Source organism: Juglans microcarpa x Juglans regia, chromosome 3D (genome assembly GCF_004785595.1).
Source record: "Juglans microcarpa x Juglans regia isolate MS1-56 chromosome 3D, Jm3101_v1.0, whole genome shotgun sequence".
Lineage (NCBI taxonomy): Eukaryota > Viridiplantae > Streptophyta > Magnoliopsida > Fagales > Juglandaceae > Juglans > Juglans microcarpa x Juglans regia.
Window position 1 is genome coordinate 35,499,207 of NC_054598.1, and position 22,740 is coordinate 35,521,946.

The 22,740-nt window shown below is 36.0% G+C and overlaps 3 protein-coding genes and 1 long non-coding RNA gene across 4 annotated transcripts; all 4 read right to left on the reverse strand.

Moving 5' to 3' along the window:
* Window positions 1-329: 329 nt before the first annotated feature.
* LOC121256714 (membrane-anchored ubiquitin-fold protein 6) lies at window positions 330-2,958 on the reverse strand. The gene is made up of 3 exons (XM_041157590.1): window positions 2,345-2,958; window positions 1,545-1,715; window positions 330-877 (listed from the first exon to the last, which is right to left on the reverse strand). The coding sequence occupies exons 1-3, from the start codon at window positions 2,472-2,474 to the stop codon at window positions 822-824; spliced, it is 357 nt and encodes a 118-aa protein (XP_041013524.1). The 5' UTR covers window positions 2,475-2,958; the 3' UTR covers window positions 330-821.
* Window positions 2,959-7,439: 4,481 nt separating this feature from the next.
* On the reverse strand, window positions 7,440-8,148 carry LOC121256715. The gene is made up of 2 exons (XR_005939051.1): window positions 8,008-8,148; window positions 7,440-7,897 (listed from the first exon to the last, which is right to left on the reverse strand). It is a non-coding gene; the product is annotated as an uncharacterized LOC121256715 (long non-coding RNA).
* A 2,443-nt stretch (window positions 8,149-10,591) lies between these two features.
* On the reverse strand, window positions 10,592-13,365 carry LOC121256716 (F-box/kelch-repeat protein At1g22040). The gene is made up of 2 exons (XM_041157591.1): window positions 13,210-13,365; window positions 10,592-12,345 (listed from the first exon to the last, which is right to left on the reverse strand). Exon 2 carries the CDS (start codon window positions 12,241-12,243, stop codon window positions 10,822-10,824), a length of 1,422 nt encoding a protein of 473 aa, XP_041013525.1. The 5' UTR covers window positions 12,244-12,345; window positions 13,210-13,365; the 3' UTR covers window positions 10,592-10,821.
* A 6,986-nt stretch (window positions 13,366-20,351) lies between these two features.
* Window positions 20,352-22,273, reverse strand: LOC121256717. Its single transcript, XM_041157592.1, has 2 exons — window positions 21,721-22,273; window positions 20,352-21,690 (listed from the first exon to the last, which is right to left on the reverse strand). Exon 2 carries the CDS (start codon window positions 21,675-21,677, stop codon window positions 20,565-20,567), a length of 1,113 nt encoding a protein of 370 aa, XP_041013526.1. The 5' UTR covers window positions 21,678-21,690; window positions 21,721-22,273; the 3' UTR covers window positions 20,352-20,564.
* Window positions 22,274-22,740: the final 467 nt, after the last annotated feature.

The following is a 22,740-nucleotide window of genomic DNA, read 5'->3' on the forward strand; positions in this document are numbered from 1 at the left end:
ATCTCACGGCTGCCATGTAAATTTCGCCCTGGGGATTATATTGCTCTTGGTGTCTACCAAGGGTGAGACAAGTCAGCCTTACTCATTTGTTTTTGTAGGACAGATAAGATGAGATGAGATGAGTTAAAATTAAAATTAAAAATTAAATAAAATATTTTTAAAATATATATTTTTATTTTTATTTTAAAATTTAAAAAAATTGAATTATTTAATTTATTTTATATGAGAATTTAAAAAAATTATAACGATGAGATAAATAAAACAAGATGAAAAGAGTTCTGAGCAGAAAAAGATCTCCTCAAATGATGCAGACCTTACAGAATATATTATTATCCTTGTATATATTTTTAATAGCATTAAATGTTTAATCAATATTGTAGGATCCACCCATATTTTCTTCAAAAAGCTTTCATGTCATGTAAGATTATATTCTTGTAACGTCAAGTGATAGATCCCCAAATCAAAAAAAGAAAAAAAAAATAAAGAACTCTTTCTTTTACAACTTTTTTTTTCTTTCTTTTTTCCCCATTTCACATTGTGTCGAGGAAAATCTCTTAATAAAATAAGCTTCAAAACCAGCCCAATTTCGTTCTATCATTCTCAAAAAATGAAGAAACCACAAGTCGTTACTGAAGGAAACCACAAGATCAAAGTAAATGATGTGTGGGGGAAGAAACCTCCAAGCTTCTTGTTTCTGCATCTGCCCAATATTGAGAACTGGCTTGCTGAACTGCATATCAGCAAGCATCTACCAGCAGCACCTGGGAGATTACTTAAAACACAATTGGAGATGCTCTGTTTGTCAAAATTGTGGCTTGAAGCTACATGATGGAGCATGAACAGCAGGCCGCCTTTGGAGAATCATCTTGCAATTTCTCTGTAAAGAATGCAGCAAAGTCTTACTCTTTCTCTTTTTGGTTGGAGCTGCATTTTTCCTATCTTTTGTGGTTGAAGGACTAAGATACTCACCACCACCATTAAAAAGAAAAAGACTAGCTGAAAATAAATACCGCAAGCACACAACCAAATGCAAATTTCACAGGTATGGCAAAATATAGCAAATAGTTGATCAGGGAAAGTACAGCGCTCCCCAAAGAGCTGTGCTGCAGAGGAATAATAGACTATGCAGCAATCACAATTACAGAACGCTAGATTGGGCATACAAGGAGTGATTCTGCGTTATGTGAGCTGAAGAAAATGGGGATGATGGGGGTAATAAAAGTAAAAGAAACTTAAAGCTAAATGTTCTACAAAATGATGGACAAAAAGGTATCATATGCAGTAGAAAACACATAGGTATACAACTTTAGTCGATGGATGCACCCTTACGAGCGAAAAAAATCAGAAGTCAATATGGCCACAAACTTTACTGACTCATTAGCATGAAATATTACCGACTTCATTTAGCCCGAGAATGAGGCATCTGTATGTATTCCTTAGCACACCCATAGTAAAGACAGCCATACACACAAGCACATACACAAACAAAATGGATGAGCAAGTATGTCTAGTGAAGATTAAGTGCCATATGCATCATGGATTACCACTGCTCTTGTCAGAAAGAGGAGGCCGCACAACAACATGCATAGTGATGACACCTTCTGAGAGTTCACCAACTGGGAGCCTAGACTCCGCCAGCGTCCTGTTATTTTCCAGTATCTTTCCGGCATTGATAAGCTTCACATCGTTGACTGTTCTCGGGCCATTTTCTTTGTCTGTCAAATAGGAGAAGATATTGATGAGAAATTTGAGAATATCAATCAATTCAATAACAAATTCTAGCACAATATTGTGATCATTAAACTACACAATAGTTCAACAGTTTAGGCAAGATACTTTTTCCTATGTCTATCAGTTTGTTCTTTGCATAGAAGACAAGCTATTGCCGAACTACCAATAAGACAGAACAATGGTTGCAGAGACAATAATTTTCCAAACATCATTTCAGCATCTCAAGCAAAGCAACCATAAAGACAAGTAACATGTTCTTTGTTTTAAGAATTCTGCTTTGCAATCTATGCGAGTCGGTAATGCTTTCAAAAGAGAAAACTCTATCTAGTATTGGTTATATAATTTGCAGAAACCTACCAACTTAGAAAAGAATTCCATCAAAAGGACGAAAAAAAAAGAAGCCTTTTCTCTTTAAGGCAGAATGAGAAGCTCGATCTATTAAAAGACTTCCAAGAATGGAAGAATTTGAATAAGATATACCGTTAGTTTCAGAAACAGTAAAACAAAAAGTACCCAAGTTGTTGACAAGAGCAAAAAGACACAAATTAATCTAGAACAGCACAAAAACACAGAAATTAATGGGGGTAGGAAAAAAAAAAAAACATTTACAAACCTTTGGGCCACTGTGCAAGTATTTTTCCTTTAAGAGATGCCACAGAGGTAGCTGGACTGTACTTGCTCGGCCCTATGTCGGTGCCATCAGCTAGCCTGAATTTGACCTCTATCAAATCTTCACTTGCCATTGATGAAGCTCCCACCAAAAACCAACCCTCAAATTCTCATACCCAGAATCAGATTCAGTTCCACAAAGATCCAATACCTCTTTAATACAAACCCTTTTCTCTGTTTAGAGAGATTTTGGGTCGAGAAACTAGAAATTCGCTAATACTCTGTTCTACAGTCTGAAAATCGACACTGAATAAGAAGATATTGAAAACCCAGATCAAATCTCATAGGATTTTACGAAAATAAATGATCTGAAATCCTCAACAAGGACATAAAGCACCCATTAAAGAAGCACAGTAATTGATGATATACAGAAATACCAGATCCAATCTCTAAAATGTCAACCAAAGAACAGTAACGGAACAGAAACTCTATGAAATAGAGAACAAAGACAAGAATGTGGTAAAAGAAGAAAGGAACGAACTACCTAAATAGGAACTTTCACAAGGGACATCTTTTTACCCGAATCTAACTGAAAAATCCAACCATTTAGTATTGCAGAAAGTGACAATTTTTCACATAGTTGCCCATATTATTTTATTATATTCATTGGATAATCAATGAGTTTCATCATTCATGAAACTAATAATTTTCATTTTTCTTCATGATTTGAGATTTCAAAAAATTGGCCCACCAATTAGCCCAAGATCCTACCCAGTAACTGCTAGCTGGCCGACGTTTCCTCCCCACTTCAAAAGTAAATAAATTAATTGAAACAATAAAAAGGAAAGATTACAACTCTCATTATAATTTTTAAACATTATATTGATGTGATTGCGTACGTTACTGTGTCATGTTACTCAATTTAAAGACAAATATAATATTCTATCGGCTATAATAGAATTAACCTGGTAGTGCTACAGGATAATCATTGTAGTTGTACACATAATACACACACTACGTAGTTGCTTCTACTCTTTTTTTTTTTGTTAGTCTCTTTTCCTTGCCCTTCTCTCTCTCTCTCTCTCTCTCTCTCTCTCCTTCAGCCCAACACAACATCATCCAAGCTCACCGCCACCACTGGCGACTCCCCCTCACGCCGACGATCAAGCCAGTCACCACCGATCTCTCCCATGCGCAACTCTCTCTCTCTCTCCCCTGCGGTAACCTAACTGAAATGGATTTTACCCATTTCTCTCCACTTGTGCCGCCGTACGCGGTTACCCAAGCTACCGCACCTCCACCACCTCACACCAGCGACCACCTCTCGCAGACCCAGCCCCTCTCCCTCTCCGTCGTACACGCAAATTACTCATAAAATGGGTTTCACACGAGCTCGAGGCCACCGACAGCCCTATTGCAGCGGTGCGTCTGCTCTAGCCCCACCAAGCACCTCTCCTGACCACCACGACTCCTTATCGAGCACCTCCGAGCCAGCCCCTCTCCCTCTCCATCGCACATGCAAGCCCTCCACCTCTTTCTCTCGGTCTCTCTATCTCGCCCTCCACATCTCGCTCTCTCAAAATGTGTAGTTTGGATAATGCCATGTAGGTTGTCCAAAATGACTGCTCCTAAACAGTGACTGCTCCCCAAATTAATTCAATTAACAATACATAAGATGCAAAAGTAGAAATGACATGGTCATTATGTTTTTTCTTTTTCCTTTTAATAAGAGTTGGGGGTATCAGTGCTTTTTTCTTTTTTCTTTCTTTTTTTTTTTTTTTAAATGAGAATTGATTTGGTTATAAAGGACATTTTTTAGTAATGGATGACTTGATTTGATACGTCAGATTTTAAAATTATTTTTATTATAAAATAGATCAAATATATCACATGAATTCATATCCATTTATAAATTTACTTTTGTGAAATTTCATTGTGACTATAACACTTTTCTTTTGTAACATTCTTTGCGAAAGATAGAAAAATATCACGTAAGATGATTGATAATCGAAAGAGTTGCACATTGTATTTAGACTTTTGCTACTTAGACTCTTAATTATATCGGATATATATTGATTTGGCGGTGTCTACCATTTCAACGACGTTATGCTTAAAATGTTATGAATATTTTTTTTTTCTTTTTTGTTTAATGAAATTGTATGGGATTTCATCTCAATTAATATTGAGACAAGACAAGTATAGTCCACTCCACACATCTATTATTTTATAAAATATGGTGCAAACCACCGTTAGATTCTGATCAGAGTAAAGTCCGTTTCAGAAAAATCCAACCATGGCAAGTAGTATTGTTGAAACATATTAGAGCTGAAAGAGTATACTTCCAGGAAATCAACCTCAAATAGGAAGGTTTAAAGACTAGGTCAGAAATGGAAGGCACGTTCGATTACATCAATACTAACCATATATCCTAATCTACAATAGATTCTCCATTGATCATTAGCTGTATATCAGCAAGTTGAATTAGTGGCATAAGCACAAACATGAGAGAGAGAGAGAGAGAGAGAGAGAGAGAGAGAGAGAGAGAGAGAGAGAGAGAGACAGAGGTTGGTTTGGTTGGAACTTCTCGTTTGCTCGACAATTAATACATTATACTCATGATTAGTACATTGACATGGTTTAGTCTAATTTTGTCGGCAAAACCAGAAGCACCTCTCCCTGGAACTTCAGATATCCATGAAAGATGATAGGATTATTGAATTTACCAAATCAAGATAACAGAGAGGGAAAAAAAAGATAAACAGGAATTTATTTGACAATAAACACTTCTACCGAATTTCTGTATTCCATACAGATAGCCTCATAATGTTTACCCATATTGTAGAAAATCAGTCCAAATCAGAAAAGGACAAACTAGCTGTTTGATGGTGACATTTGAACATATCAGTTATTCTTGACCAAACTTTTGTCTATATTACTTGCTTATGAGAAAGGACCACAAATAACACAACAAAATTAAGTGGATGGAGGGATCTTGAATTGATTCTGTATGATTAGAGTTTCAGTTGGTATGAGGTGGATGGATTCTGGAACAATATTTATTATGGAAAAAATTAACATACACTCATCATTAAGACATGAATTTGACAATACAACCATTAATTTGAAGTATTGTTAAGATAAGATATAATCCAAGGCTTAGATGACAATTGAGAGATTTTTTGTTCTCAGTCAATGGGTGGCTACACCTACAACTCTTGAATCACACTGTCATGGAAGGCCAACCATATTAATTAAGTAAAAACAACACAGCAAAGCATATGACAACTAAAAAGGACCATATGACATTAGCTAACATCTGTAAAAATACTGCCAGAGGAGAACAAAAAACAAAACAAAACAAAACAAATGCAAAAAACAAAGAGCAGTTCAAGTATTAGGTGAAAATAAATGATGAGGCCCCTTACTTGCTTCTAAACCACAATTCATCAGACTTCAAGGAAATTAACTAGACCCACAGTTTTCAGGACTTGGACGAATGGAAAAGGCCAGAAAGTGGGGTACCCTCGTGACCACATGACTTGGCATTTATTAGTTGGAGGAATAGTCCTGAAGGTTTTCAGAGAAGTCGTTGGTAGTCTCCTCTCAGGAGAGATTTGACAAGAAAAGGTATTCTCCCCACCCCAAGCCCCAACAGCAGAAAAATATTGCCCTCTTCAGTGGTTGAAGTTGCCAGATCTCACATCTTTACATAACTGTTTGACACAGAATCCAAAATGGTAGCTTTCTCCATCAATTCCCATTATCTCCAACCTCCACCACCATCATTTGTTTTCTTTCTTTCTTCCTTCTTTCTTTTTTTTTTTTTTTTTTTTTAATAATGCTTTCTTCTTTGATAGTTTTTCGTATATGGACAACCCATCTGCCGATCAAGCGCCAAGAGATTCCCTCTTAGGGGCACTAACAAAGCATTACAAGTAGAAACCAATAATGCAGATGCAAAATAAGAAACCCTTCTCTTTAAGAATCAGCTTAGACATCCTCTGTAACTCCAGTGATTTAGATAATTAAACAGAAGTGCCTTATAAACATAATAAAAACCATTTGAAGAATAATACTCGGAACTCATAAAAAAATTCAACTCAAACTTTGCAAGAGTATTCGCATGGATAAAGATTTAAAGCAGTGTCTCAGAATTTGTAAGAGTTTTCGCATGGATAAAGACTTAAAGCAGTGTCACATACATCATTCTGATATAAATAGTTGACATTACCAAATATGCTAAACAACATCAGGCATATCTTTATACTGTTAGCATCCAAACAAAATGGCCCACCACTGAGAAACGAGGGAGTTAAGTGGAATAAAGAGAATAAGAACAATGGTATTTATTGAAATGATAAATATGAGACCAAAATTAGAGAATCTGATCTGGCCTTTAGATTAATACAAAAACTTGAGAAGGAAAAAGAGAAATTACCAAGCACAAAGTAGCATAATGAGGAACTCAGCCAGTCATTGTTCTTCGTAAAGAAACTTATAATCAAATGAAAAAACATAATTCGTCAAGTCAACCAAAATTAAAGAACCAAGGATGAAGGGAGCAGAAAGAACAGCTCCACAACACTCCCACAAACATAGAAGTATGTGTGTTAGTCTCTATATTACCAACTTCTCTGGTATTTTTTCTCATATATTTGTTGTTAACATTCTTCCTTAAGCCTACTAACAGTGTCCGTACAACGGTTATCTGATATCCATGAGTGATATCCATGAGTGGTTCAAACAACTCAGATAATAAGGGATTAATTCTTATCAGAAAAGAAAGAATTACCGCTAAATTGTTGAAAATAGAGATTGGAGACATGAATTGCAGCACCATGCTTCTGTAGTCAACTTCTGATGATTATGATGCAGCCAAATAAATATTGTGTTGATAAATTGAACTTCAGCCATCATCTTCACCATGAAATTGTTTTAACATAATTTTAGGGCACCAAGTGTAAGGGATTCCATATGAAAAGCTCTAACAGCAAAGTTCAAATGAATTTGACTTTGTAAAGTCCTCCCATTAAGATTACTCTAACTTCAAACTTATTGTTAAGATTCTTCCCAATCCGACAGTCTAATCTGGCAATTGGTTAGCAGTAAAAGGCTCAGTTTCTACTGATTTGACAGCAATTTAGAGGCCTATATAGTCTCACACCACCAACAGTATCAAAGACATCAAACAAGTAAAAGATTAAGAGAAGTTATAGCTCAGCATTCACTATCAACCTCTCATTATGACATATTTGATTCACAGCACCACTCAATAAGTAGATTGTGCAAAAATCACTTTTAGGAGTGCCATTTCTGAACAACTGTTATGCTCTCTCTAATCACAGAAAAATTCTCTGTGGCTTTTTGGTGAGTCTAACTTTGCCTGAAAACTGCTTACATTCTGTGAACAAAGGGCGTTCTTCCAACCTGATTGGGACAGAAGTCACTCTTTCTCCTTCCGACCCAACAGAAGTCAAATGCCTACCGAAGTTGACCTGTAGGGTTGGTAATACTGAGCTGAACTGACCTTTGACCACCAGGTCAGAAATCGGAAGGGCTGAAACACGAAAAAGCCCACATTTATCATCCATAACATGGGTTAGGCTTCTACTTAGGCCTAAACCATATATTTATTTACTGTTTTCTTGTGTTTTTTTTTTTTTTTACCTTATGTTCCCGATGTTGGGTCAAAAGGTGGAAAAGAAATTCCTCTTTTGCATCACCCTGCAGATGCAGCTCACAGCATTGAAATAATAACAACAATAAGCATAGAGGTTTTGGAAATGAACCAATAACTTCATATGATCCATCGTCTTCTTGATTCAGCGGCCAAGAATAGGACTTCCAGAAGTGGTGGTTTGTGAACAGTCCTAGCGTTGGGCTGCTTTAACAAGCTCTTGCATTTACAGCAGAGATGCTTGCATGGAGCAACAGGGAAGATGTTGCCACGAGCAACAGTGCTTGGGCTGCCTGAGAGGAGCTCCATGATGTCTGGAAAGAGTGGTAACCAACGGTTGGCAAGGGACATCAAATTGGGCATTCTTCATAGGCAAAAGAGAGGACACCTTTAATGGGCAGGCATACGAGAAGACGGTGGTAGAGAAGATTGTACGGGGCTGCAAATCTGGACAGTGAAGGGCAGTGGTGGGGTGCGTCTAAAGGGCTAGTGGACAGAGGGTGGCAGATCTGACTCTCAAAACCAAAAGAAAAAATAGACAAAAGAAAAGGGAGAGGGGAACAAGAAGTTGGGGCCAAAAAGGACAGAGGGTCGGGAATCTTGTGATACCCCATATGATAAGGATAATGATAGGTGGTGCATGGGATCCCATATTACTTGGGAAGTAGAAGTTCTTGCTCTTTATAAGGTTCCAATGAGGCTCCAATTATATCATTCACTAGTCATTTTGGAGTATAGGCCATGTGGTTTGTACTTTCCATTGGGGCGTTACAGATGTCCTCCTTAAGCATTGGCAAGGAGTTAAAGACACTCACTAGAGAGGCAAGGGAAGAGACATTCAGGGAGGCTTCCGGGTTTTAGGCTTACTAACATAGTATTTGTAGACATTAATAGGGCTATTCTATTGTATATGTAGTTGGAGCATTAATAGTTACTCATTTATCTACTAAAAAGGTACATTGTGAAAGCAGATGTAATGTGGAAATCCAGATATGTGATATACCTGCACTAGATCTTTTAAAGGACAATCAATTTCGAGTTATTTATCATGCACGGTTTCAATTTTTTTATTTATATGAATCCACAAATTAAATCAACTGTCTGAGGGATGAAATTTGGCATATTTTCTACAAGTAATCCATGTTTTGGCTTTATAGTTGAACTCCCATCAATCAATTAAAACCATAAAACTCACAAAATATCATCAGCACTAGCTGAGGTTTATAATAAAGCTTTTCAAGCTCAATTTACTATTACTGTCAAGATTGTTATTGTAAAACTTTAGAACCAATCATAAAAACAGATAAAATACTACAGTTTTAAATGCAATCACCTAAAATGTTTAGGGGATGCTTGGGGAATGAGATGAGATGAGAATTTTGTGAATAGTAGTAAGATGGTTTGTGAATAGTAGTTAGATAGTTTGAGTTAACTATTTATTGGGTTTTGGGAAAGGAGAGAGAAAAAGTTGAATATAAATATTATAAAGTTAAAATATTGTAGAATATAATTTTTTTAATATAATTTTTGTTTTGAAATTTGAAAATGTTGAATTGTTTTTTGTTTGAAAGTTTGGAAAAGTTGTAATGATTAGTTTGAAAAAGTTGTAATGATTAGTTTCAAAGTGTTTGTGTTTGAACTTTGAATACGTTTGTGAAGGATATGGGATGGGATGGGATGGGATGGAAATTGTTTCCAAATATCCCCTTAGATATGTCAGATGTGATCATGTCAGTTTCAAAAAAGTCACAAGGCATCAAAAGGATAGTGTCCCCATAGGATTTGGCGTAATTAGCAGTAAGACATCTCAAAAAAATGCTTTAACAGCCCTCCCACAAGGGAGGGGGATGAGGGAGAAAAAGAAAAAGTCTTTTGAAAGAGCTGAGCAGATCAGCGGAGAAACTAAATTCATGTCACTACCTCTGAACGTACTAAGTTAAAACCCTAAGAAGATGACTTTAGGTCAATATTTATCACTAAGAAGCAATTAACAGTATAATAATGGACAGATGATGTAATACTATCTTGCTTAGACGATAAGTTGTTCAGCAAACATCCATATCATCAGGTACTTCATGCACTAATATAATCTGGAGTAATTTTTTTAATTGGCACACTATAAATGCATTTAAGTGTTTATTTAAACCACAATCTCACCTTCCACCCATAATTAAGGGAAGGAGGCATCATTTGAAGTCAAACTCATTGATACTGTCATGTTGATACCGTATGTTCTTAAGTCAGACAAATGTGAAGGATATATGACACATATACACACACTATGTTCTAGCATAGGAGCAGTAGCAACAGTAGTTAGAGACTAAATGATGTTCAGAATGTGACGCAAACAAATGACAGTATGCTCTCATTTCTCTATATTTCTCCCTTTTTTCTACGATAACTTTTGCAGTAACATATTTACATGCACCAAAAGATAAAGAATTAAGTAAACCCAATTCTCTTTAAAGAAATTAAAATGATAATTGTGTCCTAATTAGAAAAATCATAAAACCATACACAGTTACTTACCAGATTTCCAAAAGCAACAGCATCAAGATAGGAGGGGATGGCATGTGACAGAAGTAAAAACTTGCCAATTATCTTCCGGCTATTATAATAGCATTTGCAAACATATGCATTACTGCCTCATCAGACAGTTCATATAAATCATACAACATTTGCTTATATATATATATATATATATATATATATATATATGAAAAACAGATTATAAAACACTTTTTAATGCTTTAGTATCCAATTTCCATTCAGCATCAAGATCAACCATAAAACTTAATATAATGCTAAATTTCAAGTACTTGACAACTGACCAGCTCAGCAGAACCAAAATCCCTAGTAGCAATGACCTTCCAAACAACAGCATCAGATTCTGCCACAGAGTCAGAATGTTCATTTAAGGAGCCAGAAAAAAGAGATGTGGAGCTTGATGGCGAAGAACACAAATCAGCCTGCAGAACTGCAATGTGATGATCAGCATCTTTTGTGATGACATGAAGCTTTCCATGAAAACCAGCAAGTAAATATGGAGATTCTGAATCTGCATAATCATAAATAGGGACTTTTCCAATAACAACTTTCCAAGTATCTTCTCTTTGATCATATACCTTAATTTTACCACTATCCAGGGTACTAGAAGGATCAAATGCATACAATTCACCATCTACAACAACGCTCAATTTTGTACCGGCCAGTCGTGCAGGCCAACCCTCTCCCATACCATTTGGCATTTCAACCCATGAGTTTGTTTCAGGGTCATAAATCTCTCCTCCAACATCAACAAAGAATGGCCACGAATATAAGCTTTGAGGCACACATAACCTTCCCATGTATGAAGTCAACCCAGTGGCAATAGGCTTTAGCATGTCAGCCAAAAAGGCAGTGGGTAACACTTGCGCTTTTGAGAATGGCATGCTTGGTACTTGGGACCATGTCCCCGTTGAAGGGTCAAAAAATTCAGCAGACTGAAGAGGAGTCAATCCACCTCGCCCTTGACTAACGCCTCCAACCACATAAAGCTTGTTATTTAAAATTCCAGTCTTACAATAAGCTCTGCGTGCAGACATAGAAGTCATTTCCCTCCACTCATTCTGAATTGGATCAAATCTCCAAACACATTTCATGGTCAAAGCTCTAGAGAATCCACCAAGAACATAGAGGCATCCATCAACAGCTCCAATAGCACAACCACAAAATGGCATTTGATCCAACGAGTCCTTTCGCCCAAGCCAGCCTCTAATAACTTCAGCAATGTTAATACTTGCACCAGCCATGTTCCACATCCAAAGCCCAGAGAAACCCTTCCTAGAGTCGTCTTCATAAACAACACTGGGCATCATAGGAAGCCTATGCCATTTTCTTGAAAAAGGGTCTAAAGCATGCCAAAAAAGCTTATCCTCGTCAACCTTAGTCAACAAATATAGCCACTCTTCAGTCGTCCCAAGCTCCTTCCTTAATTTGAATAGTTCGGGGCTCATAATAGTTGTCATCCACTTCCGTGACACCAACCGCACATTGAAATAGCAAATTCTAGGAAGTCTTGCAATAATCTGGATTGACAACTCATCAGGAAGACTTGGAATCAGCCTTGCACTATCCTCATTAAAGTTTGATGACATTCTTTGCCTCTTACAAGTCTCATTTTGAGAGACCTTGTTGTGTTCACCCGTCCTACACTTTGGACCAGCCAAACTCAAAAATTGCCCCATTAAGTAACTTGCGAGATCAAAGTTTGGAGAAATTCCTAACTTTGACTTTAGTCCAAGCACAGCCAACTAATGCCAGTGACTTTCCCTTCATCAAAGCAAAACCTAAACAGACAATGTGAGAGAGAGAGAGAGAGAGAGAGAGAGAACCGTCAATATCATGCAAGAAGCCTTTTCCCCAGGGACTAGGATGATATTTATGAAATTTTCATGAACCTTACACTAGCCACAAAGCCAATGTATGCTAAAGATCTTCAAAAGCATGCTTTCGAGTTGTATGAAATGACTGAGAAGAAGGAACACTAGTATTTATTCTTATTTAAAAAGTAGAACCTTCAACAAATACAAGTGTCCCACAAACCAAACCGTTCATACTTTTGCGCCAACTAAAATTGAACACCCCATATATATCTCCAGAAAAATTCACACCGCTGCGAAGTAGAGAGAATAATTTAGTAGTACTATACTTCTGCAAACTGAATTAAATTGGTTTCCCCCATTTTCACCTAATCTTTTGAGCCAAAAAATTAGAAAAACTGCCAATGCCTCATCCACATGGGCATCACACAAAAACCCATAACAAAATCATAATCACACAACAATATTAATACTCTCCTTTCCCCCAAATTACTCACTAAACCCATACAACAATCAGACATTGGATCCTTCTCAAACTCAGTGAAACACTCACACACAAAGTGAAACCAAAGCTGCAAAATCTCACAAACGCGATCAAACACAAAGTAAAATAAATACCCATGAAAACAAACACGCTGACACCCTAATACCCACTAACCAACCGAACCCAAAAACAATAATGATGATGATTATAAAATTACTCACCGTACTTGCAATTATAATTTGATACTTGCAATTATAATTTGAAGTTTCGAATACGGAATTCGCAATTCTAACTACAGATCACGTGGATCATAAAATACTAATACAGAAATTCGTCATCGTATATACCTAAGAGCAGGATCCAGTGAAATGCAAAACCCCGGATTTGGTATAGAAATTCGAAACGCCAGGCAGATTCATGCTCCCTTTTGATCTCTTGTATTGAAAGCTTGATCTGTATTATGCACTTCTCGTTTACGAGTTATCGAAGCTTTTGTCCACTAACCACTACCGTGGAAATTTTTATTGGCTAATGACACGTGGACCCGCAAACTCATCCCACGTGTTGTTGTAGCATCCTGGTAGATTTATTATTATTATTATTTATATTTTAATGACCGTTTTGGGGGTTTAGAATCCCTTCAGATTTTGGACGGCATTGTGTCAATTTTGACGGCGCTGGGCTGCTTGGATTCCCGTACGCATTCATGAATCAGTGGTGTATATGCATGACGTGCGGCACGTTGAGTTCGTTCGTTTGTGTAACGTTGTTTCCCTTCCCTTAGGATTAAGTAACGTCCACTCGTTTTTGATCGATTGTCCCCTTTTATTATTATTTTGAAAAATAAAAATCTTATCGTATTGGAGCTCTTTTTAATGAGTAATTATATCTATTAATCATTATTTATTCATACACTTTACATCTATAATTTTTTTTTATAGAATATATAGTTTTTTTATAGAGTGTGAAGTGGTAAATAATAACTGATGAGAATAATTTTTCTGATTTATTTAACTCTCTAATTTTGTGTTGGGTTCTCGAATCTTGTTAAAAAAGATCAATGTCAAAAGTTTAGGTTTGAGTCAAGTCAAAGTCGAGTTTGGATTACACACAATTCAACAATAATCTAATCCCATTCAATTGGTCCCGTTTGGATTAAAAAATGAGTTGAGATTATTTTAGATGAGTTGAATAAAATATTGTTATGATATTATTTTTTAATATTATTATTGTTTTAGAATTTAAAAAATTTGAATTGTTTATTATATTTTATGTAAAAATTTGAAAAAGATGAAATGATAATATGAAACGAGTTGAGTTAAAGTGAATTTCCAATCCAAACGGGGCTAAACCAATCAATCTTAACTCACTAATCTTGTGTTTGATTCATGTCAAATTCGCAATTCGTGTTAACAATTGCCTCCCTGCAATAGTTTTGCTCCAATTTAGATCAAACGGATTTTTTTTAACACTTGTGTGCTAAAAAAAATAGTATTTGTGACTAATTATTTGCGATAAAAACAGATTTATTTTGACAAGAAATAATCATTGTTCGTAAGAAATAGCTAGTCACAAATAAACAATTTTTTCATAGTGCGATCGATCAATATATATATATATATAATTATGTGAAAAGTACATGTATTTATTTTTAACTAGGCGAGGACCAACGTGCAAAGCACGTTTACCTAGTTTGTGTGAAATAAATTTGTGCAGATTAGTAATGTGCACAAGCAGAAAAAATAATATGATTTTTTTAAAAAAAAATGATTAATGAATAATTTAATGCAGAGATCAGAAAATGAAAAGATTAGTTCAATGGAAACCCATCCGTCTAATGACATGCCTCAGTAGCAGATTCGCCAAATTCTCTACTAGCAAGAGATATAATAGTACTACGCAGACTTGCATCGACTCATTGTATTTTCTAGTTGGGTTTCTCTAGGGCCTTGCAAATAATTTGATGGAGCCGTTGTGAGGCAAAGTTAGTCTTCTCTAGTGGAAGGTGAGAATGCAAGATTAAGTCCTGCTTCTAGTTGGGTTTCTCTGTAATCTCTAGAATATGTAGATAGCATCTGAAAATGGAAGCGTTCTGAAAAAAGCCTCACCATAGACTGTTCAGACAACCAAAACAATTAACTTCTTCAGAAGACTACATTATTAGAAAACGTAAGAGGTATAGCCCAAATACACATAATTTATACAAGAGGAACAACTAATTAAAAAAGTTAGAGAACATGTCAAACGTAGATATTAGCTGAACATAAACTTGAACCCTGCTAGGGCTTACGATCTACTGCAGGCCAACAAACAAAACATCTTAAACCAGCATGGGAAAGAAGATGTATTGGACTAATGTACCCTGCAACAAAACCAACATAATCAAAGTAGTTATAACCAAACCTTCATTAAATTTTATAGGTAAGATTATATATAGGGTAATGATGCACCTACAACTATTTTACAACTCAATTTACAACTAATGGATGTAATTGTGTCACTTCATTAAAAATAATTTCAAGTATACACAACTACCCTCTATGCATAAATTTAACAATGCTTGTGAGTAATAGATTATGAGTTGGTGAATATTTAAAAGGAAAAGGAGAAAGAAGAACAACCTATATTTTACCTTTAGATCCGAAATAATGAAAATCTGACAGCAATATCTGAATTAAATTTGCAATTTTCAACAAAGTCTAGGCCTACTTCCTATGTGAGCCAACATAATAATATGGTTAGTGTGGCTCTTATTCATGGTAGATATTTAATTTGAAGTCTTCAGTTTAGTGTAAAGTGAACAGAAGAAACAGGACCCTGTTTTGTTATTGCTCATGCCTAGTTTTGTGCCATCTGCAACAACTCGGGTTCAATGATTAGTAACATGCCAATTGAAGGTTAAGATCACGGACGAGATTTTAAGAGTTGCAAGAAATTTACCTTGAGATCAGTATTTTATAGAGTGTCTTTAAGATGGGGCAAAGCTTTACAGGAGCTACATGCTTGTTTCCTTCAGGATACAGCACATTTAGGCTAGATTAACTCAGAAGTTCATAAAAGGCTTCCACCGCAGAGACACCCTCGAACATAATAGGGCAGATTTGGAATTATCACGCCGTAAGATGCAAGAAAAAACAAAAAATAAAAAGGAAAGGAAAGCTACTAATAATGAATCTGAAAAGGGAAAAAAAGTTTTTTTCTAGTCAAAATCCAGAATCATAGTCCAACTGATGCAGTCAGGGCCCATAGAATCTATGGCATATGTCTTACAAAACCTCATAATATTTTGCTTTAGTTTCTTTTATAATCGATTCATCTCAATAATAATAAGCAATGTCTCTTATGCAATTTCATACTCCCATCTGTTTCTAAGAGTTTATGTTTTACCAAGTCGAAAGCAAGCCACCAGTCTCTGATCGTAGGTGTTATTCCTTGCACTTCACCTAGCTAGAATGGATGATGATACAGATGAATGTAATAAAGAAATTTCTTGCTTTATGATTTTCATTGCCTCACTACAAGAAGTGGAGACATCTCAGGATTGCTGTTTTGGTGACTCTACAGAAAAATAAAATAAAAATAAAGAACTTCTAGTGGTCATGGTAGAAAACTAGCTCGTGGGGAGTATACATTGACATGACTTTCATGTTATTATTCTGAATTTCTGTTAATGGGGTTGTTCTTTTTTATGGTTTTGTTTTAAGAATATCCTGTTGGGGTGTGGGGAGTCTGAATTAACATTACTTCTTTTAAATTATGTTTTGCTTCTTGTAAGATCATATCTTCATTAAACCTGGAAAACAATTAGTGATGCCTCATGTTGCTCCCAAACTCACCCTAAAGTGCGCCACATAATAAATGGTCTAGAATTGTAGAGTTTGAAGTGAAAGGATCTTATATGGGTTCAAAAGAAAGTAATAAGTCAAAACCCAAATGGGTGACATTTGGTCATACCATGCATTGCGACCTTTTAACAAGGTTACATAAGTATCAGCCAGAAAAGGCCCTGCAAACTTTTCTGTTTCTTCGGCCAACAAATGAGTAATGAATATCATCTCTGATGTACAATGTGCAAAATATACAAATTTGCTAGTAGCACTTTCATTGGTAAGAGCTGCTACCATATCTAAAGAAATCAAGATGGATCACTTAAAAGTTCACAGAAAAAGGAGAAAAAATTAGACATGAAAATATAATATTTTACGTGACAATACATCTCAAAAAAAAAAAAAAAAACAACATTGAATATTCCTGTCCACAAGCACAAATGACATAACAACAGAGCGTGATAGTTCTAAAACCCAGAATGACATGGAAATGATCTTCACAAGAAAGAACAGATGCAAAAGTACCATTTTCTTGTGCTCCAACTGCCGTGAAACGATATGCAGCCTAGCATTTCCAATTTCATGAATTAGAAAATATATTTAAGCTATAAAGAGTGCACAAGAAACTTTTTTTTCTTTTTGTTAAGTCATCAGAGTGCCCAAACAATCAGGTACAAGAAAGTATATTACTTGTTTGGCTTGAGCATGCGCTTTGTAGGTCCTTATACTTTGCTTCCTCTTTGCTTCCATTTTCAAGTCCAAGATGTAATGAAATCGACGAGAGGCATTTAACACATTTTGTTCTTAAACACCACCTGGATAGTTGAAAGAAATAGAAACGTAGAACAAAAAGATCAAGAACCTACCAAAACAGAAAACATAGTCAAAACATCTTGATGAATAGACAATTCAGGGGGAACTAAATGAAAAGTAAAAACAGAGAGAAAGAGAGGATTGAAAAGGGAAAACGTACATTCCAGCGGCGAAGTCGCTCTATTGTGGCATTCTTGGTGCTGGTAATATCGAAAGGATCCAAAGATGATTCATCGCCATTGTTCATGCTGACACTGGAGTGGCTTGCTCTGGCCTCTATATCGTTGTCGCGCTGATGGCACGGCGAATTCCAGAAGAAACTCATTTCTTTCGCAGGAGAGATGACACCGTCACACTCTAATTCCCTCTCTTCTCAACACACTTAGGAAAAAAAATCAACAAACGATCCCTTTCACAGAATCTCAAATTGTCGCATCAATACAATCCAATTAAAACTCCCTTTTTCAGATATTCGCTTTGAAAAAACTCTTCTCTCGGATTTATTTTTTCTGTCTCACTACACTCGGTCAAACAGGGGCAAAAATTGGTGACCCTGAAAACCAAAATATCAGTAAACCCTGGATTCAGATGTCGGAAAAATAAAGTAAATAAAGCTTTAAATGATAAAAAACTCAAAGAAATTAAACCCAAAAACCCTAAAATGCAAAACCATCTAGACGAACCCAAATGCACGAAACACAGATCTAGTAGAAACTGCGAAAATCCAAACCCAAAACACGATCAAATGTGAAACATGAGATGCCAAAAAAGGCCAACACGAAATCCAGCAAGAAGAGTTTTTGTCGAGCTAGCTGCGGTCGACCGTGGAGAGGTGGTTTTCGTCGAACCCAAGGAATACAGTCGGAAGCCTCGCATTCTCTCTCTCTCTCTCTCTCTCTCTATGGGCTTTGGTTTTTGTTGGAGAAATGAGTATTGAGATGCAGTGGATCCAAATCCGCAACATCTAAGGCGCGGCGGAGGAGATTGGGAGGCGATGATCTTAGTTTGGAAACATTTACCACGACATGCAAAAAACAAAAAAAAAAACCAACGTCGTAGAAAACAAATCTGAAGACGTAAACATGAAGACAAAGAGAAGAGAGAAGACTCAAAGAAGAGAGAAGACGAAGAGATAGAGAAGGAAAGGAGTTTGATTTTGGAGAGAGAAACGAATGAGAATATGCAGAAAAATAGAGACGACAGAAGTGACGTTCTTTTTGCTTTAACACTGATTTAACGAAAAGTTAACGGAAATACTATAACTCCGTTAAAACAAGAATTTCCGTTAAATAGGCTCTTTTTATATATAAAGAGATATGAGTATTTTTTAATAATGTCATGTACAAGTCTAAAATTATGTACAAGTCTTGCACAAATCTTTTGTAAAAATATCTATCCCATAAAAGAAAAGAAGTAAAATTTAAATACTCTTTTTTTTATGGTGGAGTCCACTTTCTTATAAAGGCCTTCACGAGGCTTGTGCATTTTCTAAGGGTTCCAGGTTACGTTCCTCTAGCTTCATTAAAAAAAAAAAAAAAAAAAAAGAAAAAAGAAAAACCTATATATGCAGTTAATTTAATCTTTAATTTCTGAGATAGAGAAAAAAAAAAAAAGTCGCCTGCTAGAAAAGTAAAATCCTTTCTATTGGGGGAAAAATTAATTCTCACTAAGCATGAATTCGTACAGCTTGGATGTTTCACTTCAGCATCATGCATGAATACCGGGGAGGGACTTTAGTAGCTGATTTTCTGGAAATTAAGGCAAGGCAAGGCGATCTTGATCTGGAATATCTAACTTAATTCGATTTCTATCCATGATATATCATTTTCCTTTGCAGATTAGTGGTGCCTATAGATTGTATCTTCTTGGACAAGTCCCTAGTTTTAGACAATATTAGTGAAAAAAATATCGTTTGTTTTTATTTTCTTAGAAATTTTGTGAAAATGTACAGAACTACTACTACTTGTAATTGTATTACTATGTTTTTTATGTTGTAAAAAACATGCAAGAAAAATAAAGTAAAACAAGAATCAATGACATATGATATAAAATTTACGTGATTCGACAATGTATCTTTATCTACCGAACTGCAAAGTATTAATTTATTCTCTTGAAAGCCGAATATAGTACTATGACAAAATACAATATGCAGCCGTACATAATAGTACAATATATATGCAGCGAAAACCCTAATTAGGGGTTGGGTCGGACCGATTTACCCTCTAAAATTGGGTCAAAATTTTTCCTTGTACACCATGAGGCTTATTCATGGTGGCTTCAGCTTAGGTCTTATATCTGCCCAAATTTCATTGAAAATCCACAATAAAATCGCAATAAAACCCTTATCATGTCAGGTCATCAAATCGAATCACCGCAAAGAATAAACCAGGCCACTCCATATAGACAATCCCAACATTGTAATATATTTTTTATTTTTTTTTCCTTAAGAGTGTTGGCTTTGGGTTTCATTTCCTTATAGCCTCAAATAATGTGGAAAGGTGAAAACTTTGCTAACTTTAAAGGGCTCGTTTGTTTTCGGAGATGAGATGAGATTAAAGTTAAAAAGTTGAATAAAATATTGTTAGAATATATGTTTTAATATTATTTTTATTTTGAGATTTGAAAAAGTTGAATTGTTTATTTTTTTTTTATTGAAAGTTGGAAAAATTATAATGATTAGGTGAGATGAGATGAGATATTTTCTAAAAACAAACGAGGCCTTAAGGTGACATGTACTAGGGACGTTGGCCATTCTTTCTTATTCCTTGATAACATGCATGGGAGGTCTTGATTGAAAATTTTCTAACAAAATGAGAATCAAAATGTCACTAAAGTAGCATCATGTCCTTTTGAAAATACAATATTCAATTAACTTAAAAATAAATACAATTTGCAACCTCAAAATATTAATATATATATATATATATATAAATTAAGCCTCTGATGAGCTATAATAAATCGAAGAAAAATAACAAAGTACGTACGTATATATACACACACAATATCTATTAGTCATCGGATGATGATCAGGCCGATCGATGAGCTGAACCCTGGCCGGCCGGCTAAGCATGCGCGAAAGCATTCGTGGATATCAGCATTGCGTTTGGATTAATGAAAACATCCGCATTATTGGTGAAGCACTTGCGCAGATTTTCGCTTCTTTCTGTAGAAGTAGTACTACTTTTAGGTAAGCTGCGACTTTCGTCATATCTTTTACTACTGATCACGATCCCATTCTCCAACCATATTTTGACAGGAATGGAAGAAGCTAATGAAGTCATCATCAAATCCTCCTCCGCGACAATCTCATCATGATCCACATGTGTATAATTGTCGTCGTAAACAACTTCAGGTTCTTGATATTGGATTAATTCGACTTCCTGCTGATCATCATGTATCTTTTCGTGATCTGTCTCTTTGTCTTCAAAATGATCATGGAGATCTTCCAGTTCTAGCTCCTGATCATCGTGATTGATCTCCTTTTCGCTTTCGACGTACTCGTCGAGGGGTACGAGATTTAAGATAAGCCGGCCATTTTCCCTGTGTGCTTCCAAGTACTCATGATGCTTCACTCTCTCAACTTTAAGGATGAGCTTTCCATCTCCATAATGTCTGGTAAACACCCAAGGCATCCGACCGGGCAAATTACCTGTCTGTGCAAGCAGAGGTATTGGAGGCGGGTAATGATTTGATCTTGTCCCTGCATGAGCACGGTACCGTTGATTCGGCTTATGATCATGTTTTCGCCCATCCGATTTCTCCAATCCTTTTATTTCATCTTCATTAGAGCTCAGGTAAACTCCACTCTCTGTTCCAATCAAATCGTCCAACATTATCGAAGACAAATTAGACGAAGAAGTACTAGTCGAGGTCGACCGGAGCAACGATTGCGAAATAGACGGTAATCCTGATGAATATGATGACGACGCCGACGATATCATGTAGGAATGAACAATGCCAACAAAATGATTTGGATCTCGAGGGCTCCTTGCTTCCAGATAAATTAGGGTTTTGAAACCAAGTTGGAGATCACAATTATGGGTTGGAAAATCTTTTGGGGAGTGTACCGGAGATGGCTCATGTAACCTTGATACCCATAGCAAAATTCCACTGAGGGACGAAAGTATGGACTTAGCCTTGCAGATTAAGCCAGCTTGATCACCCAAGTAATCCATTCTCTATCTATACATACATTTATATATATATATATATATATATATATATATATATATATAACCTTAAGCTCCTATTGCATGTTTGGCAATGGAATCTTCATCATTGAGCAATTGTTTGATGAAGAGGCAAGAACACCTTGAGAATTCCGGCTTTCAGTACATATTGAAAGGGAATTAACCCCTACCCAACAAAATATATAACATTTTCAAATGAAAACATTGACTCTCGAATTAACAGTGATAATTTTGCAAATGAGGAACAAATTACAGAGTGAAAAACAATCAAGAAAAAGAAAATGTCATCAAGAAAGAAAGAGAGTCAATGACCTGAAAACTGAGATGATCATGAATTAGGAGTTGGTGACATTGGCAGTACTAGACATGAGATTTCTTACTCCATATCTGCCATTTTTCTCTCCCACCAAAATTGCAAGAGAGAAGCACGAGCTGATGATCTCTTCTCTTCTCCTCAACATAACTCAACTCAGACAAACAAATCCACATGACCATCTCTACAATTCTCCAAAACCAAGAAGCCCATTTATAAGATCAGAAAACTTTGGGTAACAAGTACTGCTGGCGTTACATAATATTGCTCGAGGCTACAGGACTAGGTGCTTTCACTTGCTACGAGAAACGAGTAGTACTCCTCGTTTTAGGACCTGGTTGTCAAGCAAACAAGAACCCTTGTAATTATTCCTGCAACTTGAAGCCACAGTCGCAGATCAAAATCAAACCCCATTGCCAGTTACCGTAAGATAGAAGAAGCCAAGATAAAACAAGACTAGGAGATGTGAACAGAGGATCACACAATGAAACATCTATCAACTGATTTTGTTTGGTTCTGTAGCTCTGGCAGCCATGTTCGATGCCAGGTCTGTTCCTTAAAGCTCCTTTCACTGACCACCTTAATGGACACGTATAACCTTCGTTTGCATATTCTTTTTATGTTAAGTGTCATAACTTTCTCCATATAAGTCTGTAGTTACCTAAAAAAGGTAAAGTTAGCCTGGATTTTTAGGGTGGTATATATGGTCAATATTATATTTATATATATATCGAT